A 12,565-nucleotide genomic window follows, 5' to 3' on the forward strand; every position below is an offset into this window, starting at 1 on the left:
TGTCATCAGAATTTTGTGGGGGACTGGACAAGGATCAATCACATTGAATGTGGTGCAGATGAGATGATCTACGTGGAAATTAGAGGCAAACGTATGGCCATGGCGTGACGTCAGACTTCGCGGCGCCGCCACGGCCACGCCCTTTTATGAAAAGACACTGTGCCTCAAACGAAGTTAGACCCACTAGTTATCTGTCTTCTGACACACTTTCAAGTTGATTGGGTCAAGAAGGTCAGAGAGGCAACTTTCCAAGTGAAAAAAGTGACTTCCTGTTATGAGGGGGCGTGGCTTTGATGATGTCAGCATATGACCCCATAGGATTGTCGGGAACCCGAATGTTCTCCTTCATGCCAACTTTGGTGTGATTTGGAATTTTTTTGGGAAAGTTATTGCAATTTTTTACTTTTGGCGCGAACGCCAAGTTCATGGCCCGGCCACGCCCCCTAAACATGGCCAAAAACTCACGATTTTGATAAATTTTAATCCCCCATCCCTTAACTGCATGTAGACCAAATATGAACCCGATAGCTCAAAATCCCTAGGAGGAGTTCGTTAAAGTTCGAGGTGAGTAAAAGTGAAAAACGGGCCAAAATCGGCCTTTGACCCAAAATGGCCGACTTCCTGTGCATTTTAGGGCATACCCCCAAGATACTTTTTTTCTTGGTTTGAGGAGTTCTAGCATTGTGCCAAATTTCAGATCTCTACAACTTACGGTTCGGCCCATCTCAGGTTTGGGGGCGTGGCTAAGTGGTTTGACCACGCCCACTGACAACGACATTAAAGAATGAAAATTTCACGCAGGGGACAATTTTGGGTAAAATTTGGTGAGTTTTGGGGCATGGCAAAGTCCCCATATTGCCCCGGCAAAAGTCCCCAGAATAATAATAAGAAGAATTCGAGCGATTACAATAGGCCCTTGCAGTTTTCCTGCTCGGGCCTAACAAATCATCAGTACAGTTTTGTTTTGCACTTTTGTACCATGTATCTGCGAGTAGACATTCAGGAACATAATGCTCACCTATTTACCACTATAATAATAATCTTTGTTCATTTTGACATTCTAAGAAAAATCAGTTGGGAAATCAGTTCATATTCATGAACTTGCAACAACGAGATCTGTTAATCTGTTAATACATTAAACTCTATTAGAAATATAGGCAGTCCTCTGGATTACTGTATTCTAAAAAACTTGTTAACTTGTTCATCTTGTAGTTCATTTGCTTGAAGGCTGATCATATAGTCATATTCAATAAATTAGAATATGGGTTCAAACGAGACTCGTTTGTCAGATTAAAAGCAGCCTTTGAAAATAACCATTAAGCAGGTTTTCAATATATTCTTCATTAAGCCCATGTTTCTGTATTAAAAATGTATTTATTCATTGGTCTTATGTAATATTAAATCTTAAATGTTGTGTTTTCAGTGGCTGAAAGCAGAAACATATAAATAACAGGAAAAAAAGACTTGAAAACAGCAGTCTGTGTGTAATTAATCTATATAAAGCGGTTAATTTGGTGATGGAGTTACTGTAATAAATGAACTTTTAATTTATTGAATTTGACTGTATGTGAAATGCCTTCATCAAAGCTGGATTCACCAAGTGTGGATATCTGATCCAATCTGAGCTGTAGATATCACTGTTTATCCAGTCTTCTGTGAGACTTTCAATCTGTATATAAGATTATTTGATTTGTCACACATCCAGACTAATACCTGCCCTGTTTACATAACCTCTGTGGAACCAGATTGAGACCCTGCTGGCAGAAATGTTGTTTTCAGGTAGTGTGGAATATTTCTCTTTTGTAATGGAAATAAAATGAAACATTACATGTGTATTTAATTAAATCAGCTTTATAAACGAACAACGCATTGTAAATTCAAACACGCACACGTATCACTTCTGTGACTCATTTTAAAATCAGATGCAATGGAAGCGTAATTTTATTAAAGCTTTCTCCCGTGGACATTCCAGCGGCTCTCACCTGTTTGCAAATATTACCCTAACATTCAGCAAGGACGCGTGTGCTTTTTGTTTAGCCTTTTGCATCGTTTTTTATTTTATTTTAATTTTATTTGTATTACAGTTAGAAACACACAGTAGTGCTAAATAACTACCACACACTGAACCTGCAAATTGTCTAGAAAAATGGGCAGTAGCACTTTCTCGTTGTACATTGTTTTTTGATCATTTTTCAGTCCTGATAATGAAACTAACTCCCCGTTAGTTTATATAAGTCAGGTCTTGTGAGGTTTAAATGTTTTTAATCTGCCTCATCCCGGAGCTGTCCATCCAGCCGCAGACTCAGCTTCGGTGCGTCTCCCTGAAGCTCCCTGTTGCTTTAAGCAGTGCGTCCTGCCGTCCAACAGGAGGCGTGTCTCCCCTACGGCCTGAGCTCAACGTTGCGAGCTGCAAGTGCGATCCTGCTCCTTTGTAGAAACAATCCAACTTCTTTGTGCTGCTCTAGTGACTTCCTTGCGCCAGCTATATCAAAGGTAAGCCCGGTTATTTTGAACTTCACATATATTTGCATTATTTGGAGATACGTTCGGCACTTGTTTGGGTTTTTTCAGCATCTCTTAGGAAAACTACTTTTTTTGAAAACAACAATCAGAAGCTATTCCACATCGCTTCCCGGACGGAGTGAAGAGCTCTCCAGGTGTGGAGTTCATCAGTTTGCTGCAGTTAAGGCGTCAGACTTAGTTAAAACTTCTTCCGCTCCAACAGATATGACCCTGGGGTATGTGTACTCGTCAAGCTTTCTGGACTCTTACCCCTCCGCGGCCTGGTTCCGCCAATGTTGACGATGATATGAAGATAATACAGTTAGAGATAGTTTCTTGAGATTCGCGCAGATGACAACAGTATTTCAATCTAACAATAAATGAACCCATAAACGTTAAATGAACTCTATTACAGCGCGGAGTTGCTTTGGGGGCTTTGGACAGGGCTAAAAGGCCAGTTGTGGTAAGAACCGGGACTGGACATCATTTTCGCTGCCAATGTCTTGTTGTCCCTTCAAGCTCCACTCAATTCTAGAAAGGTTTTAACCATCATGCTAATTCAGCAAAACGTGGTGCTCCACTTCTACTCTACTCCAAATATGCTTTCCCGCTGTGTGGGTCGAACTGATTGAAATTACTGACTTCATTAAAAGAAAATGTATGCTATTACATCGACCTTTGAAAATTGCCAGATGTGCCGTAAATACACATTAGTGGAAAAGACAATCAAGTTCTTGCGTGTTGCGTACCAGATATAGGGTGTATTTGATTATGTTTTAATAACCTACATATGGCACTGTAATGTGTATTTCCCTGTCGGCCTGTGCCTAACATTTACTTTGTGTGCTCATTTTAAGTTTCGAAAAATACCATTTACAATCAGGCTGGGTGGTAAGTTGGGTGTTGGCCATCAAACATGGATATCCGTATGGACATACACGGTCTGGAGAAGTAGGAAATTAATAATTTATTCTATCATGCGCGTAAGCTTATGCATAATCTAAATAGGCAGAGGGAGCAGACAGAACGAAGAAGAAAAAAGGCGCAAAGTGTGAATTTGTTGCTTAGAAGAGAAAGTAGTCGCTGACTGTGTGCAGAAACACAGGGCATCACAAACAGTTCACTGTCCATGGTGCTGCAAACAGTGTTAAGCCTTTGTTATAAGAACACTGTACTCTCAATAGATATAGTACATTTCATCACGATCAGATAAAGGCTACGTTTGAACTGTTAAAGATCCTTGAAAATTTGCATTAGATGCCAGCCGCCTTAATTTCCTCATTGTTTCCGTACACTGCCCTTTTATAACACAGTTGTTCTAAAGATCAATAAAATGAATGCATTTCATTTGCAAATTATGCATTACTTCAACCAAAATGTTATTCGAAAAAATAAATATTTAAACACTGTAAAAACAGATCTTTATAAGACAAATTATACTCTCATATTAGAAGACCAAACATTTGGTTTAAACAAAACAATCCTGTTTCAGTCAGGTCACTGGAAAAGAAGAATTCCTTCATTAATAATTTAAAAAGTATTTAATTTTTTTAAGTAAATATTTCGGATTTGGCCCACAATAAGATTAAAAAGTGAATTGTTGAGTGTTTGTGTCTGTCACCCTGGATTCTGTCTGAACAAAAGAAGCAACATAACTTACAGTGCTGAAACACCTCATCCGATCAAACAGACGATCAGTTAAAAATCATTCAGTTATTGCTTTTAGAAGGCTGCGCACAGCCGCGCTCCGCTGCCAGCGACAGCGAGTCAAGCCGGGGGAGAATCTGAGAGGCTGAGTGGCCGGGGAACCGGGATCAGGGAAAAGAGAGGGAAGGCAGGAAGGAAAGGTAGAGGCAGGAGTTAAGAGCAGGCATGGCAGCTTCGGCAGGGTATGCAAAGAAAAGCGCGCAGTGTGACCAGCTGTAATCGAGAAACATGCCCGATCCGTCCTGTGCACTCTCACTCCACTAGTGTTGGCACGACGTCAGCTCTCCGTGCGGCAGTGCAGCAGGAGGAGCTCGGACTGGATCAGCACCCTCTCATCCTCTATCTCTGTCTTTTTCTTTCAGTAAATGGATCTGTTGAAGCCCTGCCCTGCCTGACATGGATGCCCTGCCACTACCCCCACCATCATCTTCCTCAGCTGAGTCCGAGGGCTGTTTCTTCTTGGCGCAGTGAGCTGGACACGCACTGATCCTTTTTTCTCTTTTTTTCCGCCAAATGGATCTAAGCCGTTGTTCAACCCAGTGAAGATCATGCCTTGATCTAGCTCTAGTCCGAATAAATGTTAAAGGGGTGACAGAGATAAAGTCGGGGGAATTTACCGATTCGGGGATTGAAAAACCCTGTGCAGCACACAAACACCATGAAGATTACCTCCTTCCTGATATTTAAAGCGGGATTCAGGCGCACCATGAGGCTTCTGCTGCTGCTGTTACACTGTGTGGGCTGCGCTCATGGGATGCCACACGTCTTGAGATTTGGTGAGCTACTTCTAATTTCTCCTCTGTGCCTTTGAAAGTTTCATTGTGTACATTCATGCTCAGACGTGCTGCTCTCATCCAGATCTGTCGGAGATTCACTTTTCCTCCTTCTCCCACTTGTGGAAACTAGTTGGAGTCAGTGATGGGAGCGCTGACTGAAGTGTAACATTTTTAACGGGAAGGTTGTGTAGTCAGAAAGTTGGCACACACTCACGCTAACATTGCAAAGCTGCTGGAATAAGACATGTATAGGTCAACAATACCGTATGATTGACCTACACATTTAGAAAACTACATTCTGTAACTTATTGACCTAAGATGTGTAGTTTTAATTTTTAGGTTGCACTGCAATGTGTTTGGGTAGGAGTGATTTATGAATCATGTTAACTATCAGTGTGTGTTTTGGGGGTTGTGTTGGTGCTTTAATGTGTGTGCTGCTTACTTATGAATGTTGAAATATGTGAGAAAAGACAATGAGACATTCTTATTTTTGTTTTTAATCGTGTTTAGTATTTTATCAGGTAACAGGAAGTCTACACTTTCACAGTATGACGCCATGTTTCACTAAAACAGAATCATTGTTGGATAAAACCTTTGAGTCCTAGTTTACCTTATATTTATGGAACTTAAATGAAAACAAAATATAAGAAACATTTGTTCTTTATTTTGGTAATTTTTGAATTCATTTCTGTTTTGTTACTTGCAAACCCTTGCCAATATTCTACACCATATCCACTTCTCAATCTGCTGCTCTAAATTAGATGGAAAAGCTGGAAAAGTGTTCTTATTTTCTTTCTTATTTTCTTTATTACCGGTATTTTTAATGGAACTCTTTTTATTAGTAGATAGTGGTCCAACGATTTGCTCAACAAAGAGCAGCACTATAGAAAAGATCAACAGGAAAAAAGCACTACAAAATAGGAACAGAATCAAAATTTAAAAAATCCTTTTAGAGATCCCAAATAAGACACGGCTCTGCAGAGACAAAATTGTGAAAACCTTTGAAACTGACCTGGTAATAAATACAAATGCATTCATGCTTTAAATATTTCAGTTACTCTTTGTTTTTGTTTTATTTAGTATTTATTTTTGTCTACAGATAAATGTTGATGATTTATTAAATTCACCTTGCACCTTCCTTTAATTTCAGTTTGATAAGGGCGCATTGATTTTTCCATTGATGAAGCTGAAATGCATTCCCATCCGAGGAAGAGAAGTGTGGGTGACAGATTCCGTCTACCATAACACTTCATTCACCATTGCCTTTTATCACAAAGGTTATCAGATCGGAAACTGTCAGAGCGAGACTCGACCTGTGTCTGCCCTTTCATAAGCTACCTGTTGCTTACGTGTTGGTGAATCTGAGATATTTTTGGAGAGCCTTTCATGTTTTTCTGTTTTCTTCTGTTTTCATTGTGGAATGCAAAATTTCTTCTGACAATGACATTGATTGTTGACTCAAGAAAAATTGTGTTCATTAAGTTGGACTTTGGTCTATGGATATGGAAGATGAGACCAGACCTTTTACATTTACTGTGGTTAAAATGAAACCAAAACTTTTCAGTTTAACACAGGCGCTGCTAGCAGACGAAGAGATTTCAAATAGATAAGGCAAAACATTATCAGCAGCACAGGTATGCAAACTCCTGGGATTATCAGATAATTACAGTCAGGTGTTTTCTGACAGATGTGATTTGCCATCTGCTTTCATTTTATAGAACAGTCTACATCTTTTATGGAACAGTCTACATCTTTACAGATTTAAGCACCTCTGTATTTTCTGCTTGACAGCTTCTGCTAGATTTTGTATGCTGGCAGCATCTGACCACATCACCTTATGACATCATCATGCACTAGCAATATCCCTCAGGTTATGTATTTCAGACGAGACAGAGACACAAGCTGAGAAGACATGACTGACTCACCTTTTATGTGTACACAAAATTAATTGTTGTGACACATCAACACGACAGACAGGTTAATAAGAGGGGTATTTTCTATCACTTATCAAGATTTTGAAAATTTTTAAGATTCCTTATTATCATTTTCACATGTCTTACTGATCTCATTTAAAATTTTCTTGAACACTTGAAATAATCCTGCAAATGGCAATATCACTTGTGATAGATCAGCTTCTTTTTTGCCATCTGAGCTATCAACTTTCTCTATGAACGTAGGCATTGTGGGTACTGTTAAGGCAAGGCAAGTTAATTTCTATAGCACCATCATATACAGCCCAATTCAAAGTGCAATAATCTAAGCCAGGTGTGAACATCTACTGCAATGACACTGCATTCAACTGGCTTAAATAAAATTGGCATGCAAAGTTGGAACTCATGTCGCAATACAATAGTCAACAATTTGTTTAAATTCCAAAAAGCTCTTTGCAAAATTAATATTGCACACAATGATCCTGCAGTGATGAAAAAATTTACAATATATTGTGCAGCTCTGTCGTGACCATTATCTTTTGCTCCTCTGTTTTCTCTGCTTGCAGAATTTCTTTTGCTATCTCTTGTATAAAACAGTAACCCTCCCTAGCTACAGTTCCAGCCAATAGAATAACATTGAGTGACTGTAATGTCACTTCTTCTGGGGTTCCCTTGTTTTACATTACCTAAAATGTTGCAGGTGGCTCAATAAAGCAATGCTTTCCTCATATCTGAGAATTTTATGGTGTATGGTATGCAGACAGTGATAGCACTAAAAATGACTTTTATTTAGGGTTAGTTCAGATTAAAAAAAAAACAAGATTGTATGAAGCTTCTGTTGGTAATAGTTCCCTTACTGGTAGTAGAAAGTTGAAAAACAACGGAAATTGAAAATGTTCATATCAGTTAGCACATATTACCATTGATCTGCTGATCTTGAATTTCCTGAGATAATTTTTTTTTTTTTATTCAAATTTTTATTTAGGAGTAAAAGAGTGATTCGCATGTTCACAAAGTGCAATGCAGAACTCCACAGACATTCCTCAATTAGTTCTAACAATCTAAACATTACACCTTTCAATGTAACCATTAAACATCCAGTAACATTTACTCTTTCTTTCCCTTTTCCCTCCCTCTCCCCCCTCCAACAAAAAAAACAAAAAAAAAAACAAAACAAAAAAACACTCAAGCGATATATCAAAACAGTAAAACAGATCAAACAGAGTAGCTAAGGAACGGTGGGTGTCACCTCAATCTCATCAGTTTCATATCTAGTGTTCATGAAGGTCCGCCATGGTGTCCAAAATTTTTCAAATCTATCTTGTTCCAGTCTCAGCGCAAATGTCAGTTTTTCCATGAGGAGTATGTCCGGAACGACGTTTATCCAGTCCTCTAGCGTAGGTGGTTTATCAGTCATCCAATTTCGAGTGATTACGTTTTTACTGGCAATTAGCATTATATTAAGCATATATGTCTTGTAAAACCCCTTTACACAAGTTGGCCGTTTGCCTAAGAACAGAGTCTCAAAGTCCAAGGCAATATTGACCTCGATAACACTCTCCACACTCTGCTTAATTTTCCCCCAATAAGAAAGTAACTTAGGGCAGCTCCAGAAAATATGAAAATGCCCAGCTTGTTTCGACCCACATGATATCCAGCATGATCTATCTGCATTTCTGCCTCTCTGGGATGGTGTTCTGAAGAAGCGTGCAACAGCCTTCCAGGCAAATTTCCTATATGTTAGTGGAGATGTACATTTCCAACAGTTTCTCAAAATATTTAACCTCAATGTGGGTCTGACAGTTACCCTCCCTCTCCCATTTCTCCTTGATATATAATGTATCCCCTCGTTCCAGGTTTTGTAACTCATTATACATTTTGGATGTCATTTTGTTAATGGAGGCTGATTGGTATGACCTTAGAAAAATATTTAAAACACCAACAAAAGGCCTGTCTGGTTCCTCCTTGTTTGTTTTTCTAAACAGTGTCAGATTTGTAGAAAACGGAAGAAATCTTTATTAACGAGACCATATTTCTGTTTAATATCTTGAAAATTCCGCAGGTTGAATTTGTGATAAAAATCAGTATATTTTACCAGACCCTTTCCAATCCATTTTCTAAAGGTGCTATCTGTTTTATTTGGACTAAAATCTTAGTCATATGCTATCCATCTGATTGGCAAACAGGATTCCTTATTTTCTTTTATTAGTTTCGACCAGGTCTTAAGTGCTGTTTCTTAGCATGGGTTCAGTTCTTTAAAGTCTTTCAATAAGTCTACATTACCAATTATTGCTTGCAAGGGGACATCGGTATTTGAGCATTCAATTTCTTTTCATTTTGCTGTGTAGGAGGGGTCCCACTTCTCCATTAATGGATTTATCTGTACTGCCATGTAATAGTTTTTCATATTAGGGAGTGAGAGGCCGCCTTTATTTTTATCCAGTTGTAAAGTTTTGAATCTAATCCTCTGTTGTTTCCCTTGCCAAATAAACCTCGATATCAGTTTATCAATTTCTTGGAACGTAGATTTGGTTAGTTCTGCTGGTATTGTCTGAAAAAAAATATTTTTGGCAACATCATCATTTTAATGGCTTCCACTCTTTGCATAAGTCCTAGATGAGGCATAAGGCTCCATCTGGAAAAGTCATTTTTTTATTTTAGTCATTAAGGGGTCATAATTTGCAGAGACAATGTTTATGTCTTTGGGGATAGTCACTCCCAAGTACATAATTGACTCCATGTCCCAGTTTATTTTTGAAATTGTCTTTAATAATGCTATTAGGTGAATATTTGAAAGTTAAAATCTGAGATTTGTGGGAGTTCAGTTTATAACCAGTAAATCTCCCATAGTCCATCAAGGTTTTGTATAATTCTTGAAGGGACTCCTGAGATCTTGCCAAGTAGACTAAAATGTCATCTGCAAATAGGGCCAACTTTTGTTCTTTATGGTTTATCTCAATGCCATGTATTTTGGCGTTGTTTAGGTTTACCATGTTGTATCTCAGAGAGGAGAGTTTCCTGAAGGAATATTACTTCTGCTTTTTCTTTTCCTATTTTGCCTAGTATTTTAGCCCTTTTTATGGGATTAAGAACTCCTTTTACATTATAGGTTACAATTTTTATTGATGATGGCACAATCATGAGTTATAGATTTCCATAAACCCAGAACTCTTTTATTAAATGACACCCTTTTGCTACTCAAACAAACAACATCTATCAACAATCTAAACATTTTAACATTGTCAATCCCATTAACACGAATACATTTAAAGAGAACTTCCATTTCTTTGGTCTTGTCAACAACCTTAATGGTGTAATAGTTAGTGAGTGACTTCGAGGGAAATCCCAAGCAACCCTGTGGCTGCGAAGGGCGCTCTGGTGACGTTACCTGGTTATGGTCCCCTCTCTCTTCCTTTTTTTTCCCCTCTTCCTCTCCCCCTTCCCCATCTCACCCATCCCCTCCTCTTTTTCCCATTCCTGTCCCCTCCGTGTGACCCCCGACTTCAAATCACTTCAGATAGGAACGGGATATATTCATCCCATCTCCTTTTTGTTCCTCATGGTTCAGCTTGTTGTTTTCTTCTAAAGGTTTCCAGTTTCTTCTTATATCCCTCCCGCATCTCATTCGTCAAAAGCTCCTTATCTGTCTTTCCAGACCTGGTCCACATCGCACTTCTGATTCTGTCCGCCCACGTTGTAGATGGTTGAATAATGGTGACATCGAAGCCTCGACTCATCATGTCTTTTGTTGCTTCTGCTGCGGAGTTGTAGACACATGTATCGTTCTCATAGAATACCCTCACCTTGGCAGGGAATGGAGTTGATTTTCTTTTCTCCGAGGACCCGCTTCGCTTCCACATATTCACGTCGCCGTTTTAACACATCTGGGGCATATCCCTGAGATAATTTTCAAACATATAACACATAACGTATTATCTTCGATGCTACTGCACAACTGACAGTCAGACACAAAATCCAAAGGTTTACTCCACTCCTGACAAAACTAAATTGTACTAATGAGTTGCAGCTGATCCAGTGCATTGTACCCAATATAAAAATGACGTGCTGTTCAAATTTAGATTGATAATTTTTGCTAACATAGCTTTATATCCAAATGATATAAGCATTTTTAGTTTAAGTTGTTTTAAATTGCTAAAGTTCGCTTAAACACACCGACTTTCTCACTAGCCTGTTAGTTTTCAAACCTTATGTTCCTAAGAACTCACTGTGATATGAAATCGAAACTATTGCCAATAAGAACTTCAGAGACTTATTCTTTACTTCACTTAACTTCAAATATTCTAATACTTTTCTGTAATATGAAGTAACTTAGAATCATAGAGGAACTCACCATCAAGACAATAATTTGGTCAACAGATGTTGTTACTGCTTTAATCTTAGACCAGGGGACATCGACCTTGACAACCCTAAGAGCCATTTGTGCTTTTGGTCCAGCTTAACAACAATTCTTTAGAGCTCCATAAGCAACAGGACTCTTTGAAACAAAATAGCTTGTTTTTATAATACATACAAGAATAAAATGTGTGTAGATTTTTAATTAAAGAACAACTACTTATGTTTGTATTTTTTAAAGATTTTATACATTTCTGGCAATGGGTCATTCAAAGTTTATAGAAAATGACGTCAGAAAAAGAATGTAGTTTGAAACCTATTGAAAAAAAAGGACTTAAAAAGATATATATACCTTATATTATTAGTATCATTCTTTGTAGAAATAGAGACTAAACGAAAATTCAACATGGAAGACTCACCATCGAGTCTCATCCAATCACTCCTCATTGGCTGCTCCAATCAACGTCATGTCCGCACTCCTCCTCGACCAATCATCTCTCAGGGTATCACTTTTAAAGACCATCTGCATGGAAGACACCGTTCTTCTGCTGAGCTTTGACCCTCCTCCACCCCTTCTCCACCATAGGCTCCCAACTCCTTCCATACCAAGGCCTACACCTAGGAAAAACTGCCAAAGCTAACATTTTTAAAGTTATTTGTACATTTTAAAACATTGCTCAGTTCTTTAGCATTTTGACCAAATTTATTAAGAGCCACACGTGGCTCCAGAGCTGCAGGTTGCAGACCCTAGACGTTTTTGTGAAAGCTTGCATTATGGGAGTAGTTATTTCAAATGACTTACAGTTCAGAATTAGAGATCATAGTCAGTTTAACTTTTTATGGATGTATTGAATTTGTGCGGAAATCAGTCAAACATGAATGTTACATTTTTCTGAGAAATCCGCTTAGCCTTGGTTTAAACTAAGCAGTCCATGGTGTTCAGATTTCCACCATTGGTTTTTAGAAGATCTTTGGAGTACATTTTAGGCAGTTAAGATTCGTTCTTACCATCTGAGCACGGAATAACGACACTGAGGCAATGCAAGGGTTCCCATGATGCAATTGAAGAATAACCCTGGTGTGCTGACAGTCACTGATAATAGGAAGAACTTGAGTGACTTTTCACACAGCCCATTAGAGATAAAAGTTGATACACATCAGCTGTGGGAAGTGAATGTACCACAGAGAAATGTAGCCTCCCAAGTATGTAACTGGCATTCCAGCCTGCCTGCTTTGAAGAATTCTGCTGCAATTTTTGAAAAGATTTATTTTATTTATTTCTTTATTTTTTTTTTT

The 12,565-nt window shown here is 38.5% G+C and overlaps 1 protein-coding gene across 3 annotated transcripts in view; it reads left to right on the plus strand.

The window, feature by feature from the left end:
• Window positions 1–2,125: 2,125 nt before the first annotated feature.
• grik2 (glutamate receptor, ionotropic, kainate 2) overlaps window positions 2,126–12,565 on the plus strand; it is a 559,972-nt gene continuing 549,532 nt past the window's right edge. Inside the window, exons 1-2 of one of the 3 annotated variants that reach the window (XM_047360663.1) lie at window positions 2,126–2,493; window positions 4,572–4,985. In XM_047360663.1, coding sequence (XP_047216619.1) covers window positions 4,868–4,985 — 118 coding nt within the window. In that variant the 5' untranslated portion in view covers window positions 2,126–2,493; window positions 4,572–4,867. Of the gene's footprint in view, window positions 2,494–4,212; window positions 4,986–12,565 lie in introns of those variants that run through there. The other 2 variants (XM_047360664.1, XM_047360665.1) reach the window with 2 other exon arrangements.

The sequence above is a fragment of the Girardinichthys multiradiatus genome, chromosome 3 (genome assembly GCF_021462225.1).
Source record: "Girardinichthys multiradiatus isolate DD_20200921_A chromosome 3, DD_fGirMul_XY1, whole genome shotgun sequence".
NCBI lineage: Eukaryota > Metazoa > Chordata > Actinopteri > Cyprinodontiformes > Goodeidae > Girardinichthys > Girardinichthys multiradiatus.